This window comes from Melospiza georgiana, chromosome 6 (assembly GCF_028018845.1).
Source record: "Melospiza georgiana isolate bMelGeo1 chromosome 6, bMelGeo1.pri, whole genome shotgun sequence".
NCBI lineage: Eukaryota > Metazoa > Chordata > Aves > Passeriformes > Passerellidae > Melospiza > Melospiza georgiana.
In genome coordinates, this window is record NC_080435.1 from 53,574,454 (window position 1) to 53,595,110 (window position 20,657).

General features: G+C 44.0%; 1 protein-coding gene across 1 annotated transcript in view; it reads left to right on the top strand.

Annotated features, from left to right (window-relative positions):
- RCOR1 (REST corepressor 1) overlaps positions 1 to 20,657 on the top strand; it is an 81,821-nt gene that overhangs the window by 39,744 nt on the left and 21,420 nt on the right. The window contains exons 3-4 of the mRNA XM_058026838.1: positions 823 to 906; positions 18,496 to 18,548. Of these exons, the coding sequence (XP_057882821.1) occupies positions 823 to 906; positions 18,496 to 18,548 (137 nt within the window). The remainder of the gene's footprint in view (positions 1 to 822; positions 907 to 18,495; positions 18,549 to 20,657) is intronic.

Below are 20,657 nucleotides of genomic sequence, written 5' to 3' on the forward strand. Positions count from 1 at the left end.
GAGTTGCTTTTTTTCCTCTTCTCATCCTCTTCCTCCTTCTCTTTTGACTGCTTGTGACCGAACATCATCAGAATTGACAAGAGCTTGCTCTTGAAACATACCTTAGTTTGAAGTTGCTTTTACAAACTATGTGCAGCTGTAGATCTTCACTTGAGACTTTCAGAGCTCTCCTGCCAGCCAGGTGTTAAGCTGGTTAAAAACAGACTTGTCTGAGTGTGGGTTTGTGTCTCAATGTGGGTGTGGATGCATTTTGATTTCTCTGGAGCAGCTGAGACTGGGACCTGCTTGTGACCTGAGGGACCCAGTGTCACCTGGGTGGGCATTCCTGATTTTATGGGGCATGGAGGCACAGAGGGGCTGCTGGGACAGTGCAGGAGGTGCTCAGAAGTGTGGTGTGGGAGGTTTTATGCATGTGCCTACCCTGAAGGGTTAATCTGTCTGCACTCTGCAGTCTCATGATGTCCAGAGCTTGGAGCCTGCTGCCTGAGCCTAGCTCCTCCCTTTTTCATTTAATGATGGCTGGAAGAAAAATAATCAAGTGTGCTGGAAGAGAAACATTAATTAACTTTTAATTTAGATCTAACGTATGCTGCTTAGTGTGCTGCATGAGAGTGTGCAGTGTCTGTCATGTTATATAGAGGCTGATGCATTGAAGAAACAAGGAAAAGCCTCAGGTCTGAATGGGAAGATGGGGTTTTAACTCTGTGGATGGGTTTTATATCTTGATTAAAAGTTGCAGATGTGTGATAAGTCGTTTTTGTATCCATTTTGCATCTGAAATTACTTTCTCTGTAACTTGATTTGTGTCTGTTTTCTCTTAAGCCAAACTTGCAAGGCGAAGTCAGGAGAGAGAGAATCTCGGCATGCTGGTCTGGTCACCTAACCAGAATCTGTCTGAAGCAAAATGTAAGTCTCTTCCACTACTTTAATTCCCTTCTTTCCTTACATGTATCACTTGAAGAATGCAAAGTTGCCACTTTTGGTAGAGAGCTTATGTCTGTGACCTTTCCATTATGAGTTAAAATTAATTTGAAGAAAGGAAAGCCTACAAAGCAATCCCCAGATGATCTTTGTTCTCCACTGGGCAGTTGCTCAGTGTCAAATCCACGGGGACAGGGAAAGCAAGAGAAATGTGACAAACATTATTCCATGGTACGAATTTTTTAAGCTGCTGATCTGCAGACCTACACAATCGACTTTTTTTTTTTTTTTTTTTTTTTTTTTTTTTTTTTTTTTGCTGTTGGTGCTGTAGAAGACCACAGAAATAAAGGGGGAGAGCAAAATGAAAAGTGCTTGGGGCTGGGGGGTCCGGGAAATATTTGATAATTAGTAGTACCTTTTCCTCCACAAAGACAAATCCACATCTGGAGCCCATGGAGGTTTTAAATTCCAGAACAATTGCAGTGCCTTGCAAGTCCACGTGAGGGCAATTACCAGCGCTCTGTGTGTGTCTGGGAACAAGTCTCAGTGCTGCTGCCAGATGGCAGAGCCTGTGTTTGAAAGGCTTGTCTAGCTACAGTTCTCCTCATGAATAAGTAGGGCTCCTTGATTAAAGGGCTGCAGTTTGAATGCAGTAACTAAACCTAAGCGCTTTGGGGGGAGGCAGCTGAAAAGAGCTTATTTTGACTTTGTGCTTATACCTTGTTTCTGATTTTGGGGGCCAGGAATGAGAATCATGCATTCCTGTTCCTCTGCAGTTCTTGAGGTGGCACTATTAAGTGAATACCTGATTTTCCTGTAGACCCAAGGCCTGGCATGCATGCTAAGGCACATGTGAAGATGTAGTGGCATTTGCAAATTAAGGCAGCAGAGACTCTGCAGCAACTGGCTTTGTCATGGAGGGCCTGTGCTCTGCCCTGGGGCATTTGTTCACTGAGCAAGTTACCCCTTAAGTTACAGAACGATGATGGTGCTGATCTGCAGATAAAAAAGGCTTTGCAAGGATCATGTTTGCCTTCTCTCCTTGTCTGCTCCCTGCTGGCTATTGGATGCTGAAATAAATAAGACTGATGAGGAGAGGAATGTATTTGACAGTTATTAGAAACCTCTTAAGAGATATAACAGCTAGAAATAGTTGCCACCACCCAGAAGAGTGACTGTTCATGGGCTGTCTGACACAGGATTCCTGTAGCTGCCTTCTCAAGTCTGAATGTCTTTTGAATCTCAGCTCAGCTTTGGAACCTTTAACTCCTGCCTGATAGGAAACTGATTTCTTGAAGAGGGAAAATAGAATGGAGGAAAAAAAGGAGGAATTGAGTAAAATAATTCTCAACTGAGTGTTCTGCGGTAATTGGCACAGAAATATACTCAGAGAGCCTAGAGGGGATATAATATCTGCTAAGAAGATGTCATTAACATAAAGGGTAATTTAAAAAGTAGTTTGACATTGATAAATAAAACTAGGTGGCAGTTATCTTTTAGTACAGTGAAAGAGTTGGGGAAAACAATGTGAATATAAGATGGGGGCTTGAATGAGCTTCTCAAAATTTTGAATATTTTAGTAAGAGTGTAAGACTCACTAGTGAGTTCACCTTCCAAAAGAGAAGGTGTTTTTGCTTGCTGTATAGCAAAAAAATAGTAATACTCATTTGGAGTTTGGGGAAGTGAAGTATGAGGTTAGTGCACCATGCATGGCACAAAAAATACCTCCCAGGTGCCTATTTGATACAGAGGGATGGAGTTGAGAAATTAGGTATCTAGTAATAGTAAAAATCCAAAGGAGCATTGTGAGAGTGGCTGAGGGGACCTTGGGGTGGCAGATGGGAAGAGGGCAGCTGTGCAGGGAATGAGAGAACAGGGTGGGGGCTGGTTGGTCATAGCTTTGTTTTGTGTCAATCTGAGCTGATCCTTTTGAAAGGAATCAGGTATTCCTGTCTCTATCTGGCACTTGCTAAAAATGAGCTGTGAAAAACAAACCTGCTGAAGGTAGGAGCTTTTGTTTTTTTGAAACTAAAAATGGATTGATTGGTAGAAATAAGTTTATTGCTCTAATGTATTCAAGAGAGCTGTTAGGCACTGATTGCATGAGAGCCTGATTCCCTTCCTTGCAAAGGATGGGAACTTCCTCCAAAACACCAGTACTCTGCTATGGCTGTAGAGCACTTACTAATGTATCACAAGCTGAGTTCTCTAATCTGCTTTTTGGTTTATGGTGAAATAACATCAGGAGCCAGGAGGTCTCTCCAGTATCCCTCAAGTTCACTGACAAGTCTTGGCATCGTTATAGTGAATCCAAATTAAATGTCATCCAGGGGGATGTGTGAGAGGACTGATGATGATCAGCATTTCCATCAGTGATGTGGGAATTGATATGGAATCGTGGATGAGCCTGTAGACTGACAGGATGGTAAATAAAATTAATGCTACTGACAGTCTTGTGGAGTGCTTTGGGTCTTTTCCTCACTTGGCCTGCTGCCAAAGCAATGGGCTCTTAATGACCAACTGCAGGATTGTGAATCTCAGTACTGAAATCTCTGGCTTTCTACATCCAGCCTGGGGTTTGGAAGGAAATGGCTTAGAGAGCAATCTTGGGGAAACTGTGGGCAGGTAATTCAGCAAAGCTTCCCAGTGTCCTGCTTGACCCAGAAGATGGTGTGGGTGTAATGAGTGAGGTAGCCACTGAACTGCCTCTCCACCCAGCAGCATTCAGGGGAATGAACCTTGCCTTTAGTGTTTAAAAACTGAGAAAAGGGTGGAGACAGGAGCTGCTGGAACAATTTGGAAACAGAAGCTGAAGCAAACTCCCATCTGTTTAGCTTATGAAAAGAGATTGAAAGGGGACTATTGTCAATTATTCTCTCAAAGAGAAATTTTGACATAATAAGAGACACACATAATACAAATAGATGGCTGCAAAATAAGCCCACACAGACTGAAATGAAATGTCCAAGTGTGTGGAGGTTGTTTTTGGAGATTGACTACTGGAAGTTATCCAGGGAAGTGACGAATTCTTGTATTTCTTGATGCCTTTTTAAACCATGGATTTTTGTGATGTATTATCTTTGGTGGGGGAGATCATTCATTGGCAGTGTGAAATTGCAAGTGGAAGGAGTTCTCCTCTGGTCTCCAGGAGGTTGGTGTAGCCCCTTGGGCTGTACATTGGTGAGTCCCAGCTAACACATCCATTTCAATGCTGCTTCTCAGGCTGAAGTGTGGGTGAACAAATCCTTCCAGTCAGCACCCATTGGTACCTGTGGTTTCTTTTGTTTGTACTCCAAAGCCTTGAATCCATCCTGTGCCTGAGAATCACAGAGCTCTTCTCTGTTCCTGTGGCTGAGGCTCTGCAAGAAGATGGAAGCAGCACAATCAGCTCTTTCTCAGAGTGAGCTGTAGCTCTTGTGAGCAGGAGAGTTCTGTGCAATCAGTGGAACTTGTGCAACCCACCCTTGTTAAAGGGGAATCTGTGCTAAAAAACACTGAGCAGATCTGTGACAGTGCTCAGAGCAGTGCACCTGATGGGTTTGGCAGTGGGCTGGCTAAACTGTTGGAGGTTGTGGGAGGGTCTCCTGTAAGCTGCTGAAATGAATCCCAGCAAGACCAGTGTGTCAGCCAAGACCTGGTGGATATCTGCACACCTGATGCTCCAGGCTCTCACAATTAGTTAAAAGCTTGTTGGGGTCCCATGCACCCTGTGTGCTGGAGAAATGTTTTAATTACACTGGAGAAACCTTTTGCCTGGATGTCATGAAATGATGGATGTATTAAGAGAACATGAAAGCAAAAGTATGTGTTGGTATATTGCTGATTTTTTTTTTAATCCTCTGCCTTGCTAACCATTAATCCTGGGTACAAACCACTTACTGCCTTGCCCATATTAGTACCAGAGTTGAATGCTGCCAACATGGTCCATATCTGCTGCCAGACTTGTGCCTTTGAGGGGTCACTTGCATAGCAGTGCCACCATAGTAGTCACAAAGGTAGCCCAAAACTAGAAGTTTGTCCTTTCTCTTTTGAAGATGAAAGAAAGAAATGTCACTACGCAGGAACTGAACATTTGGACTTAAAATAACTGCTCCCCTTCTAGTTCTGCTCCAAATACCCTGTGCTGTGGCTGGGTCACACCTCTCACAAAGAGCTTGCTGTCCAAGTGAGACTCCCAAGAGGCTCTGTGGCCTTGGTGCCTTGGAGGGCAGCTGTTCTGGCTGTGCTGGGACTCTGTCACAGAGGGTGGGGAAGGACACAGGAGGAAGAATGATGCCTTGAGCAAGGTGACATTGAGGAGCAGGAACAGCTAGGTGGAAGACAGGCATCTGCTCTCTTGGAGTGGCACGTGGTGAAGGAGGAGGGGAGATAGTGAAAAATGCATTGTAATGATGCTGTGGAAACCCTGCACAGGATCGAGCTGGGCCAGCATGAAGCTATTAATAAAACAGCAGTGTCTCTCTCTGTGCCAAGCACACCAGTGAGTGGAACCAAATAAATGACTTTGGGTTGGTTTAGAAGTGAGCAAGTGTTGGCATGCAGCAGCTGCCCAGGAGTGAGGCATGGACACCAGGAGAGAGGCTAGGATGTGATTATTGCTTTTATGCATCTGCAGTTCAGAGGTGCACACAAGAAAAGAAGATGTGTTGTTTTGCTAGTGATAAGCTCTGCTTTGAAACTAATATTTTGTCTCTCTTCTTGACAGAATACATGTGCTGCTAGATGGGAGTTTTGTTTTCTCACTGATATCTCGGTGGATATCTCCAGTGGATTTACAGTTTATGGGGTGTCATGAGCAGGCAAGCACTGTTCCTAATACCTGTGGGACACTGGGTCATGGATGGCAGCTGGATTTTCTGGTCTTGCAGTGCTGCTTCCATTTAACCCGATGGCTGATTGGCATTGCCACCTTCAGCATTCACCAGTCCCTTCCTGTGTTATCCTGTGGCATCTCCTCTTTTGAGGCTGCAGCTGGCTCCCTGCTTTACATTATGCCTGCCTTGATGCACATTGGGGGAATTCACACATCCCCCTTCCCTCTGTGGGGGGGAAGTAGAACCACCAGGGGACACGGGGACAGAGAAATGCCAGAATTAGGTGAAACGGCTGAGTGCTCCCATGTCCTCCCAATGTGCCTGGCCACACCCTGTGGCTGGGGGGAAAGGGAGCAGTCCCTAAATGTGCTGCAAAACCTGATGCTGGGAAGGCAGTCATGTGCCAGCTGAGGCTCTGATGGAGGAAGAAGTGCTGGTTGCTATGGTTACTGAAGATATTAACCCTGTGGTGTTTGGATGGGCAAGGTTTAGTTAGCTGTGCCACAGGCTGGGTAACTGTTTGGGAGTTGGTGGTGCTCCACCCTAAGAAGTTACAAGTTGCCATTCAGGATTTGAAAAGCCCATGTCCCAACAACATTTTTAAGTGTGCCCTGGTCCTTAGTGTGTCAGCAGCCTTCTTAGGGTGCAAGTGAATTTTGGCTCCTCTCTGTTGTGATGGTCAATGCCAGAATTTCTGAGGACAGGGTGCAGGTTTGAGTGGCCAGAATCTGTCTCTTGCTTTAGTTCAAGGGTTAGTCTTTGCATAAAATGGGTGCTGGATAACTAGTTTTTCTTCCAAAGAGATTGTTGAGCAAGCTTGGGAATCTGTTTTGTCTATTCTCTAATTTAAAATGACTTATCAGAATAAAGAACATGAAAATGTCTTCTAAGGTTTATTGCATGTGTCTGGTCATGATTTGTGTAGCTGGTCTCTGTTTTCAGTGTGTGTCTGGCCATAGCTGTTTTAGGAAGAGCTAATGTTTGGACATAGCCTTTCCCCTTGGCTTACTTATTTTGCCTTGTGAGTTCTGTGAACATGTGACTCTGTCACATCGTCATTAGCTCTCATTTTCCATGGGGTGTAGAGTGCAATAAATAAATATGGGCAGAAAACCACAAATGGGAGATTGTAGTCTGGGGAAAGTGCTGATCTTAAAATCTCCCTTTTAGAAAATAAAGCCCCTATTTACAGGATGTATTTAAAATGGAAGGGAATATTGCTTCAGGGATATTTGAGAGCCATGTCCTCCCCAGCACACAGGCACCCTTCCTCAGGCAGCAGCAGTGAGGCAGAGGATATGTCTTGTATCAGAAAAGCTGTTCTTAAATCCCTCCTCTCCATCATTCCCTAATCAAAGTCCTTGAAACAGTTGAAATTGTTGTTTTATTTTGAATCCACTCTCCGCTCTGTCCTCTGTCATGACCTGGTTTGTGATTCCACAAAAGGTTGTGTTGATGCTCAGTGAAAGTGCAGCTACCTTGGCCAGGGATGGGAGAGTAGGAGCTGCTTGGGCTTTGCTACCAGAGAGAAAAAAGTGTTGTTGAACTCTCAGCTGAGGCTATAGTTGGGAGTTTTTTTGCAGTTGGCTGAGGGCTGAGGGAGGTTGTGGAGGAAGATGTATGTGTAGTGTGCTTCTGTTTTGGGATTTTTCTGCTTGTTTGTGTCCAAGCTTTTACTTGTTGAGGTGTTGGTTTCCTTGTTTTTTTGGTAGTAGTATGTATGAGTACTGAAAAAAGAGCTGCTAGGTCTCTAAGGGGTGGACTTCAGGAGCTGTGATTGTCTCCTGAAGGTACATGCTGACCTTTTGTTGCTCAAGTAAAGATGGCAAAAAAATCCAAACTTAGGTTTGTGCTGTTTGTGTGTGCTCCTTACCTAGAAATATCAGTTTGTTGTCTGTCCCAGTGGCAGCAAAAAGGATTAATGTAGAAGCAGAATTGGGTTTATGTTTATCCCTAATCCAAATTTCATGTCATGCAGCGAACCTGGCAGCTGTGAAGCTTGGATGTAAATACAGTAGCTGAAGAATGCATTTCCATGAATTCAGAAATGAAAGAATTAGTGTTTAATTTAAGGTTCTGCTTGAATTTAGCTGTAGAAATAATAAAAATGAATAATATAAAATAGAAATACAATATAAATAATATAAATGTCATGACCACTCTTCCCAGCAGCTGCAGTCACTGCACTTCAGAAAATGCTCAAAAGACAAAGGTGAAGGAATGCAATTTTTAGTTTTAACTAAGGCAACTTTTGATGCTTATAGTAGCATATTATGAATAGCAAAAAGATGATAACCAGAATTCAAAGGCTGTGGGTGTATCCCTGAAATGGCTGAGTTGCCTCTAACTTAGCTGCAGTTTCCCCTTTGTTTGTCATCTGCTGTGCTAGCTGCTGTTGCAGCTCTGTGTGGAAATCTCAGAGCAGTTCTTTCATCATTATTGCTGCAGGTTGATGTATCTGCATCCTGAATGCATATTTAAATTAAGATGAATTTTTAACCCTTTCACAGTAGTGGAGTCAGGAAAGCAATTTAGTTTGAGAGAACTAGGGTGCATATTTGGATGGATTGCAACAAAGGTACAGTGGATTGGTTTTTTTTTTGGTTTGGGTTTTTTTTCCCCTCAAAGCCCACAAACAAAAAAAAGCCTGAAGAAGAGAATGTGTTGGAGACTATCCAAGAAAAGCATGTCTTATCTAAGGTAGCTGTGTTTTCCTGGAGGAATTGTTGCTGCTGTGCTGGGAGGGGGAGGCAGTCACCAGTTTCTTCATGTGCCTTGTTCTCTCCTGCCACCTGTTAGTGCCTCCTTTTCCCTGCAGTGTGATCCAGGCCTGCTCTGATCGTGTCAGGCTGACCCACTTTGAAATGCTGCTGCTGCTGCGTGATCGAGCCGGTGCTGGGCTCCTCGGAAGCTTTTCCTGAGAGAAGTTTAGAGACAGGATGGCGTGGATGTAATGGAGTGATGATGGCTGTGCTCAGAGTTAGCTGGCAGCGAGCCTTGATCTGAAATTGGTTTGGGAGCAGCCTTAGCCAGCCTGATGGGCGCTGTGTGAGTTGTAGGACCAGTATGACGAGAAGGAGGAGCTGCAGCTGCTTCACCCTGCCTGGCCCTGCCCTGGGATGGGCTGAGTGTGCCCCAGTGCTGCTGGGAATGGTAGGCTTGGGGCATTGCAGAGGACTGGGTTGTTTTGTCTGGTCTCTTATGGTAGCTGTGAGCAAAAATTAGGAAGGGTCAGAAAACTGAGCGTAACTTTCTATGTTATTTTTTTTTAATTTTTTTCCTTAGAGCAAAGTTAGTCAGCAAATGCGTGTTTATAGGTATGTGATGGAAGCTGTGCACAGGCAGGGAGGATCTCTTGTGGGAGATGTCTTCATGGAGGAATGCTTGAGGAGGTCATAGCCCTAACAGCTTGCTGTGATGAGTTCATGTGCTGCCAAGTGTGACCTTTACAGACCTGCTAGTGCAGGAGGCAGAGCAGCTTGGCTTTCTCCAGGACATGTGCCAGAGCTTCCCTCATTGTTATGTGTTTGCTGTGGCATCATTTGCTCTAATTAGGAACCACTCCTACTACTTAATTTTCCTATACTCTTACTTTTGCACTCTACCTTAAGTTACTTCCCTGTTCATGTGCTTCTTGTGCAGGTTCAAATTGTGGTAGGGTTGTAGTGAATTTTCTAGCATTGCAAGCATTAGTGGTAATATAAATACATACTAACTTCTCAGTAAGGACTGGATTTCTAACTCCTGACTAAAACCGTGGTAACCCACCACTCATATTCCAGGGTCTGTTTAGTAACATTGATTTATCATAGGCTTTTCCACAGAGTGTCTTAGGGTCAGCCTTGAGGGCTGAGAGCCTGCATGTAATCCAAGTTTCAGCATGTGCTCTATGAATCTGTAACTCAATTTTTTCTAAAACAACTTAATTTGGCAGTATTTTATTGCCATAATATCCCTCAGCATAACACTACTGCTTTGGTTTAGAGGCTACTGTAAGGATTATGTCATTCAAGGTCTGGCTGTGGAACTTTGCTGTCTTTCTGCATGGACTTCTTAGAGAGGTCAGACACAGCTTTGTACCTCTTCTACTTCTAAGCCTATAGGAAGCAGATAAGTGCAAGAAGGGATGTGCTGAATGTTAGTGTCTCCCAAAGGCTGACCTGCCTGTGGTGGGGTGATGCCCATCTGCTGAGGGCAGCAACTGTGTGACTCAGACTTGTCTCCTTCCTCTTGCTGACTGCTGGCTTGCCTGATGCTTCCTTTCTGCCCAAGTGGCATCCCTCAAGGAGGTAGCCATGGGACAAATTGATCATTTCTTTTGCTTTTGTGTCCAATATAAAGGGAGTCAGCGTGGCTTCTCCTTTCTTGTCACAGGCCTTATTATCAGTAACAATAATAATGAGCTGTAATTTAACCTGATGGCTATTCTGCTCCTGCATGCCCCTTGTGCATGTTCCCTCGTGCTGCACAAAGGCCCTGTCTTGTGGGGAAGTGGAGTTACACATGCTCTTTAGGAAGCCTGGCTCTGATACAGGGCTTTCATTAGTCTGCATTCCTCCAACAGCAGAGAATATTATAGTTCTGGTTTTTAGGAGCTTTCAAAATCTCTTTGAGGTTGGAAAATTGACCTTGTGGAAGGTTTCACTCTCTTTAGAGTGTTTTCAGTCTGGATATTCCTTGGTGGCTTCTGAAGCTGGTTGGCAGCAGGTTGCTCAATGAAGTTTTATACTGTTCCTACTGACTGTTTTGCAGACCAAGAATTTCAATGTATAAAGCATGACGTGGATGAAGAGATGAGAATGTTCCTAGGCAGGGTTCTGAAACCTTGTATGGGATTGCTAGTAACCTGACTCTATGGACTCCCATACTGATTGTGTCATTAGTGTGTATCAGATTGGTGTGTTGGTAGTGGTGTTTGTTTGGGTGTTTGTTTATTTTCAAATTGGCAAATATGGCTTTTGGAAAGCATTCACTGGATCAGGCATTCTCAAGGAGTGAACATGATAATTTCTATGCAAAAATCTGTGCAAAGGAGTTACTTCTAACCCAGGTTAGAATCCCCTGCACTGAACAATGATTATATTTGATTTAACAATCTACCTCTTGCTACAACTGTGTTGATAATGCTCAAGTTGCTACTTGAGTTGCTTGGTTGTGTTGCTGCCTGTAGTTGAAGTGTATAATCCTAGGCTGTGACCTCCTAGTGGAGTGAACTCAAGCCAAAGTTTGACAGCAGAATAAATCTGGCTTTAGAGCTTCTCGGACTGAATTGAGAGCACTGTACTGAATAATGCAAAGAGCTATTCTGCCATAAACTCACTTTGTTGTTTCAGTGTTTTCTGAATGCATTTATCCTGTCTTGTAACTTGTTGTCATACGTGGGAATGAATGTTTGCTCCCTGCCAGAAGCTAATGTGTTCTGTTTCTCACATGGGCTTTAAACCCAATATCAATTGCTCTGATAATTACATTTAATACAGTCCAGTGTCTGTGTCTGATTTAGGATCAGGCTTGCAGTGCTAAATGATAGCCATGCTTGGATTTCATATGGTCACAGTTTAGGTCCCATGGTTATCTCATTTGGCTCTTCCTGTTCTGTGCTAGATCCCAAAGACAGTATTTCCTCTTTGTTACTGCCTTGTCAGATCTCTCTCATAGTTTTCTGTAGCACATCTGGCAACATCTGGGTTTGTGGTACCCAGGGCTCTGTAGATATTTAAACCTGTGCCATTCCTCCAGTAAAGTGGTGTTCATTTGCTATGGCAGACTATGCTAAAGCTAACTCATTTGCTATGGCAGAGCAAAGTTCTGACTGTAGGTTGAATGTGATGAATGTGTAAGAAGCATTCTTTTTTCCCAGAGGATCCTCTGTGCATGTCCTTACCATGGGCATCCACATGGCCCTTCTGAAGGAGAGAGCAGCAGCAGAGAGCATCACCCATCTGGCTTCCCTTCTGGCAGTCCTCATTAACACACTGCCCTGTGTACATGCTGTTTTTAGAGACTTTTCATGGTGTGATGGTGTCAGCAGAGGGTGCAGCTTCAGGAAGGAACATCCATTGGTAAAGGCTTTAAAAGTTATGTGTGTACTAACAAAAGGCCTTCCTTAGTAAAGAGTTTAAATAGTTTTGGCAAGCCACAAAAATGATGTTAATTAGTCAGTTCATAGTGTCTGTAGTACAGCTTTCTAGCTGGTGAAGCAAAATCTAAAGGCAGATGAGTGGTATCTTTAACCATCACTGAGGTTTCAGCTTTGAACTTGTCCTTAGGTGCAGGCCATGCAAAGAGCAGAATAAAAAATAATAAAAAAGGAGGTAGGAAATACAGTGTTTCTTTTTAGTTTATTAGTGTGCACTGCTTGGGGACCGATTGCCTTTGTGTGACAAAGGAAACTCTTGGTAGGTATTAGGGTTTTTAAGAGGATAAATCTCCCAGCAGTGGAGCACTCTATTTTATTCCTTGATTTATTCTCTCTCAGGCTGCAGTTTCTGTGCTCCAGGTGTGGTTCTGTGAACAGGTTTTTCCTCACCCCAGTGCAAGTTTATGTAGACCTGTTCCTACCTGCCTGATTATCCCTGCCACTGTACTGTGCTGGGGCAAGGAATGAGTCTCACTTTTGGCTTGAGTCAGTCTCATTCCTTGCTGAAACTAGGAGGGCTCGTCATTTCTCAGGCTTGTGCAACCTCCCAATAAAAGAGATTTTTATATGCTACACAGTCATATAAAACTTGTATGAGTAGCTTTCAGCTTTGGTGGTGGTCAGTGCCTTGAGTGGCTGCAGAGCTGGCACAGGACAAAGGGGCAGCCTGTGTGGGTAGGGCTGGTGACAGGACAGTCCAGGACTGCTCCTCCTAGGAGGTCAGAGCATCTCCATACTGCCAGCCACCACTCAGTGCTTGTATGCCTTAAACTGCATGCTTGGGGAGGAAACTGATGTGCTGGGAAAGAGCTTTTGGGTGGCACAGTGTGCCAGTGTGGGTCCCTGGGATTCCAGGCAGGTGCCTGTGCTCACAAGTGGAAGGAGGTGGATGGAAGATAGGAGTGCTTAGTCTGGTCCTGCGGCCCTAGGAGACTTCTAATGCGCTGGTACCCTGTGACCCTTGGTACAGAAGTCAAATCTGAGCAACAGGGTGGGAGGTTGATAGATTCTGTGGAATCCCATGACTCAAGTTACCATGTCCTGCTCCAGCATATTTTCTCTTGGTCCTATCCAAGAAAGCTTCTCCAGGTAAGGGGTAATTTCTCCTTTGCCTTGCAGTTGCATCCACACTTTATCCTCATCTGCTGCAGATGCAGTGGACTTGAAGCCCAAATCCTCTTGTGCCTTCAGTTGTGTGAAGAGGTTTTTAAGCAGCCTTTGTGTCTGTGTAACTAGCACTCTCTGTTCCTAGAAAAGGTGATAAAGGAAGCTGTGTGCCTGCCCAGGTGGGTCAGCACAGGACACAAAACACCTCTGTGCTCTGTCTCCCTCTCTTCTCCTGCCTGTTACATCACATCTTACCAAGAAGAGAAAATAGCTTTTCCAAGGCATGAGAACCTTTTGAACAGAAGCTCAGAATAATTAAGGTTAGAACGACCTCCGAGATCAGGTGGAGTTTAGCTTCATTTAAGTGATTTTGTTGGGGGTTTTCGCCTGCCTCCCCCGTTTCCAGTTGCAGCTAACTTCAGGGAGCAGGTTGAGCAGGCTGCTGTGCCTTTGGCAGCTTTGTGTGCCGAGCTGGGGCCACGAGGTGGCAGGAGCGTTCCACGGGTGCCCTTGCGGGGCAGCGGCGCGGCAATGCAGCTGCTCGCTGTCATCGGCGAGGCGAAACCTGCTCCGTTGTTTGCCTACCGTCATAATTGTGTTTTGGAATTTGGAAAAGTTTCACGTGTCTACATGTCTTTATTTTCTTTATATAGTATAGATTTATTTTGGGTCTTGACTATCTCTTTTTTTTTTTTTTCCCTTTCATTTTTTTTTTCCTATTCTCAGGGGAGATGGAGGGGAGGGAAAGATGTATGGCAACATCCAGAATTCCTTGCAGGTTCCAGCATTGATCAAACCCTGTGAAACACATTACTGAGGCTGCAAAGGATGCTGCTTTTGTCCTCATTTCACCCTCTTCTGCCAGGGTATTGCATCACATAATATGCAAAGTGTGTAGAGCTCCTGCAGTACCCTAGTAATAGGGGTGAACTGAGGTTGCAGCAACAGCTCTACCTCTGCATTCCTGTTGCTTTCTATAGGCTTTAGCACACTCACTCATGCTGCAAACCTGCCTTGGAGTCATTGCCTCTGCTGAACACAATGTGATTCTTGTGGGGTCATTGACAAGCAATTTGGGTGGGGGGAGAAATTCTCCACAAGGACCCACTCAGAGATTGAAATGTGATCAAATGGTGATAAGGGGAGTCATTCTTTTCAGGCATTTCTCTTTTCACAGTTCTCCCGCCCTCCTGAAATAAATGCTCATGTTTTACGTCTCAATTCACTGTTCAAGGATGTGGGACTGAAAATCAGCAATGCAGTTGTTTGCTCTTTTTCTTCCTTCCCTGTGTCAGCCAAGAGGTTCCTCTTTCTTTTGCCTCTGGTGAGGAATTTTTGCAGGGAGGTGAGTTAGCAAAAGGCAAATCTTTACGAGAAAGCTGGCTGGGAACAAGAAAACAATTCAGGGAGTTAAGGGCACCATTTTGGTCAAACTCCCCTCTCTAGAGGGCAGGAAACATCTTTCTGTGCTTTCTTTGCCACTCCCTTCCATTTCCCTTACCTCTTTGGCTGTCTTAGTGCTACACCCAGGGTCCTTCAGTTACCTCTTATCTGGGAGATGTCTTGTAGCATCTGAGCACTCTGTGCCCCTCTTTGCTGGTGACAGTGTGTACGTGAGGCTCTGTTCCCTTTGCATCCCTGCCTTTTGTGCTTCTCCTGCTTTCCTGAGCATGACTGGCTGTAGGAAGGGGCTCTTTGGGGCAATGCTCACTCCATTTTGGGTGTGGGGTGGACAGAGGGATCCTGCTCACCCCAACCCAGCTAAAATGCACATAAGAGAAGAAATGTAGCCAAGTAGGTGAAGAAATACATTTTATGGTTCTCTTGTCTGTCCCTCCCCCCATCTGGTTTCTAGTAGCAACAAGAGCCTTCAGAGGAGCAATGCATCTCCTGTCACACAACTGTCTGTATTCAAGTTTCATTGTATTTTTGGCCTGGTCTGTGTTGAAATATCTTTCTGGTGTAAGGAGATGAGTTGGATGGGAGGTGAGGATGCTCTTACCTGCCCTGTTCAGGAAAAAGTTATGCTGGTAAGAAGAGTGCTTGGTGGTGTATTATATGCTGGGGGAAATGGGCTGGGATTGCTCTGCTGCTCTTGCTTGTTCTCTTCTGGAAAGCAGCTCAGAGCTGTGCTGGCAAGCTGTCTCTGTGGTGTAAGCAGGGCTCTGCCCCAGGCTCCTGTGATGTCTAAGCAGATTGCTGGGTTACACACCGAGCGTGACTGAATGAATGCCACTGAAACACAGCGAGCACAATTCCCCGTGCCCGCTGCCCTGTGCTTGCTGGAGGTGCAGAGGGAAGGCAGGGATGGAAGAGGACACTTCTTTATCTGGTGTGGCATGTGAAGCATTGAGCTTGTGGCAATTCCAGGCTTTACTGGTATGGGAGACTAAAGGGATCCTGTGACTCAGCTGGTGCCGTGCTCTTCCTTGCCTACTTCATATGGAGGGGGAAGGCAAAGAAAGAGCGATCGGAAGGATTGCTCAGGGGACTGTCATTCCTCTGGTGCCAGCATCAGAGCCAGTGAGCTCACAATTAGCCAAGAAATGACGAGCAGGAGGGGCAGTAAGCAGGCAGGAAACAAGCCAAGGTGACAGCGTGGTGGTGTACTCCTTGTCTGTCCTTCGCCCACAGATGCTCTTTTAGTGTTTAGGAGTACTGCTGCTGTGTGCTCACGGTCACTTTACTGCCTTATTGCCTTTTTCTTATTCTTCTTTTCTCTTTCTCCACTGTAACAATGAGATATGACGCTGAGGTGTTACAGAGCCTACCATGACAGTAAAAGCATCTTTCCCTGAAAGCTTACTTTCATATTGTCTAGTCACTCACAATCTACTGTTTGGCTCAGTGGTGTATTGCCTTGTTGGAAGGGAAATTGTATGTGGGGACCTTGCTAATATTGTTGCTTAGTTAGGAGAGAAAAGGCTGTAATGATTTTTTGGGGAGCAAGTGTGTTTTCGTTACTTAACATCAGGCATAAGAAGGATAATATGCTGGAAAGGAGAACAACCTCATCTCTTCTCTGTATGTATTAAAGGATCAGATGCTGAAGTCAAATGAGGAGCTGTAGATCTTTGCACAGTGAAAGCAGGGTAGTTAATGCAGTAGTACTTAGCATTCAGGAGCTTAATTCAGCCTTGGACTTGAGAGAATTCAGCTCCTTTCCCTCCTCCTTCCTTCATGTCCTCCTTAAACAAAATATATAACACTGCATGTGCAATATCTGTTTTTTAAGGAAGCAGAGAGCATTTAGCTGAACTACAGGGAAATGCTGCATATAGGGTTTCCTGGCAGCCTTTGCTCTTGATTTGGTTTTGTAACTCTGGAGGCACCTGAAGTTGCTGTTCTGCCCCCCATCCTGCTGAGGTTCCCTGCCCCACTGGGCATGTGGAGGGAAGGGATGGTGTATATATGAGGCAGTTCCCTTCTCTGTCCCTCTTTACCCTCTATGCCTCTTCTGGATCATGTTCTCTGCTTGTGATGTGGTTTTGCAAGTTGTTTTTTTTTTTTTTTTTCTTCTGTGGTGAAGCTGATTTTCAGGGTTTGTACTAGGCATTGGTAGCCCTCAGGATGTTCTATTAGGCAATGCAGCAGATTCAGCCTAGGAAGTTGGTCATTGTCCCAAGCACCTCCACTGCCTTTGCAACTATTTTATTATGTTTCCCTTGTACAAGAAAAGGTTGTTTGCAAGAATGGATGATTTTCATCTCAGTTCAACGTGGTTCTTAGAAATAATTTGTTGACTTAGAGAGACAGATGTGTTTGTGTTGTAGTAATGCAAATGAATGGTTGTGGCTAGACCTTTTTCCAACAGGCTAATAAAACATTTCCTGAGTGGATCTAAAACATGGAGCAATGTACAGGTTTGTCAGCAACTCCTGTAGGGAGTTGCCATGGTGTGCAGGTGGGAGCCTGGAAGGACAAGAACCTCATGGAATGTCCTTGCTAATGTGGAGCTGTGCCTGTGTTTATAGCATGCTCTTCTCCTGGCACAACATGTGGCTGTATTAATATTCTTATGTACTTTTGTAGGGCACTTAACAAGTCCCTCTTTTCCAACATATTTTTGTAAAAAGTAATGCAAAGTTTTTGTACTTTTCATGTGAAGGTCTGTGATTTCTATCCCATGTCATATTGGCTAGTCTAAACATGGGTCGTCTACTTTTAAGTACCTAGATCTAAATTCTTATTATTAATGACAAGTTGAAAATAAGAGGCTGCTGCTCTCCTGCTGTGTGTTTTCTGATTTATCCTTTCTGTTTTCACAGTACCTTTTGAGCTTATAGCTTACTTAATAAGCTGAAGGAATAATTGAGGACTGTCCCAGCTTGATGGAAAAGCTTTAAAGAATACTATGCTATTCCATAAAAGTGTTCATAAAGATAGAAAATAGGCAAGAAGCACATTTGAGGCCCAGACTGTGGGAAATGTGGCTTCCTTAGCTGCAGAGCACACAGAACCATTTCCTTGCTGTGTATGCTCTCCGTGAGTCTGGTGCTCAGCACTGTAACTTGCTTTCATCCTTCCCTGGGTATCTGTAGAAAAAGAAGGGGGAATGATTTTTGAGTTCATTGCTGTGTGACTCATTGTGAAGTCTGATTTTTGTATAAGGATGAAAACTTTGGCTGTGTGTATCAGTTTTAGGTGTATCAGTTTTAGCATGTTATTGGGGACTGTACAGGCAACCTGTAAAAGGTGAAGCAGGAGTCTCACCTTTTGGATTAATTTGTTTTCAAGGGTGTTACTATCATTATAGTGTGGTTAATAATGATCAGACACAAGGGCACACAGTCTTCACAACACCACCACTGCTACTAACTTTGGTCCATTCCTCTCAAATAGATGCTGTTGGACATAATGTGGGCTCAGTCACTCTGAGTGAAGACATTTGGTTTAGTCCCACTATACAAAATGTAACTTCCCAGTGCATGTTCACATTGTAAAGATTAAAAGCTCATGGGGCATAATGATACAAGAGTGTGGGGTTTGGTCCAAGATAAAAATTGCTGAGAGTTAAGAAATGAAAAATTTACCAAAAATCTGCAGTGGTTGTGCAGCACTAGGATTCAGGCAGTATTGGAAGGCATGGATTGTGTCTGGGGATGTTTTTCCTTAAGAAAACAACTAATTTGGGTCTATTAAAAAAATCACCACCAACCAACTCATAAAAAACCCACCACAAAATGAACACTCACCCCAAAAAGCAGCTGACACAGTCATGTCTACAGTTTTGATGAACAAGTTCTGAAATACTATAGTCTGTGTTTGAGAAGTACTGGGACTGGATTGGATATCATGGATCATTTAGGCTTAAGGAGAATACATAGTTTGTCTGGTGGCTTGTTTTTCTTACATTTTCTTCTGTTCCTGAATTGTTGGAAACAGGAGCTGTTCATGAAAGTTCTCTGTGGAGGGCTGAAGTCAGAGCTGCAGATCTGGGTTTTAGATTGGGAAAGAAAAGGGGAGATGAGATCATTATATGAAATGCACTTACACCTTCTCTTTGTTTTTCAGTGGATGAATATATTGCCATTGCTAAAGAGAAGCATGGATACAATATGGAGCAGGTAACAACCCTTTGAGTACTTTATTTTAAAATATTTTTCAGCAAGTATTCAAACATGACTTCAAGTGACTGCCTAGAATTGCTTTTTTCTTTATGTACCTTCTGTGTTTTTTCCTCTAGTACTTGTCCCAGAATTGACTGTCCCTGATAGTAGCCTGTACTCTGTGGATACAGAGTTTACCCCTAGTTTTACATCAAGAGTCAAAAAGAAGGAGAAAAACAAAAGCATTATCCTTTCTAATGGAGTCTGGCCATGAGTATTATGCTTCCTCTGGTGACTGCTTCTTGAGCACTTTCAGACCCCCTAAACAATGTTAAAAAGATTGGCTTATCTTTGGACAGCTGCCTGATTGCACTGCAGTTTCCAGCTGACTGCTCTGTCTCTGCTTCATGGATGTCTTGCCAGTTATTAATGAGCTATTGAACCATCATGTGCTTTTCTGAGGCAAACTGATACCCACAGTTATTTACCTTAAAACTGTGCTGCAAATAATTTTGCATTTCACAGATGAGCACCTTGCCTGTCAGTGCAGTAAACAGGGGATGACTTTGCCAGTGGCCACTGACCTTAGCCATGACCTGTAACTTAGGGCTGGAAATCCTGGTGTGAGGAACAGACCTCTCCTTTGTTCCCTGTGGTCTAGTATTATCTACTAATCTTTCCTGTGTTAACTGACAATGATTTCAAAACTTGCTGGGGAGATGAGTTGATTTGTGCCTGGGAAACTTGTGTCTGAATTCTGTGGAGTTTCCTCATGCACTCATACTTGCTCGGAAAGGGAAGGCAGGGAATCTCACAACTCAGTGTATTGGCAAATCATATACTGTCTCTACAAGTACAAAAACCTGAAAGTTTATGAAATTGTTCAGGCAGAGGCTGTGAGCATAGAAACAAATACTTGGGATGGGAAAGGGCTTCTATGTAAATTATTCTGCTGTCATCCTTGAGTCAGACTTTCAGTGGTTGATACTCATGCTCAGAAAGACTTCTTGCTGAACAAGAACACTGAGGTTGAGATAGCCAGCAAAATTTCTGGCAAAACCAGGAATCATCAGGCTTGATAATTGTAGTTTCTAAAAGCAGAAAACAGCAATCAAGTGAATGTGAAGACATCAAAAGGCTGTGAACTTAAAATGAAAATAAAGATGGTAACTCCCTTCAGCTGATATTGGTATACCCTAGTATTGGTTATTGTGGATAACATTTGCCAAGAGAGATGGTCTTAGAATAGTAAAAATGGGTTTCATTATTTTAGTGGAGAAGTGTTGTTTGGAAAGGAAAGACTGATACAGAAGATTGATGAAAATGAAGCTTGTGATTTAAAAAAAAAAAACCCACTGAATTCTTGTGGTTTGAAAAAATTAAATTTAGCTAACAGAGATTTGCATTAATTTTAATGTTGAAAATACAGACCTCCCACTCATTCCTTTGAGTCTTTTTCTCCATTTTTCTCTCCCCCTCTGTGTACAGAAGTTGCATGACTTGCCATATCAGAGTGTAAAGTGACTGAGCAGCTTGTGAAAGTGTCCCTGCTCCTAAAAATTTTCTCATTCCTTCTGTAGCACTCTCACATAATACTCTGGAGTTAAACATGTTTGCCATGTCCTTTGGGATTTCCTAGAGAGCTGTGCTAGGCATTTTCAGGAAATAACTGGAGAGGATCTAGGTTTTGTTGCTCTGGAAGGCACACATTCATTTTGTATTACAGGACAAGTGTCAAGGCTTTCAAATCAGGATGATTATTTGTGTCACCAAGGGAAACCCTGTCTTCAGCAGGTATCATCAGCGTTGCTGTTGGCTGAGTAACTGGACAAGCTGATACAGACTCCCTGGAAGCCAGTAAAAGCTCACTTTAGCAATTCGCCACTGTCTGTGGGCTCTGCTGGCCAAGGCAGCCCTGTCCCACACGTGCATTCCCTGACAGCCAGTCACTTTGCTCCTCTGTCCAGGGGGCTTGGCTGACAGTCATCTACAGAGATTGCCTTTTTCCCACCTGTGCCCACTGCCCCAAGCATCTCTTTAAAGGCTGGGATGTGCCAGTGTGCTGCAGGGGGTGGGAGCTGCTGGCAGGGTGCTGGGGTGTGTGCTGGCTGGTGCTGCTCTGCCCAG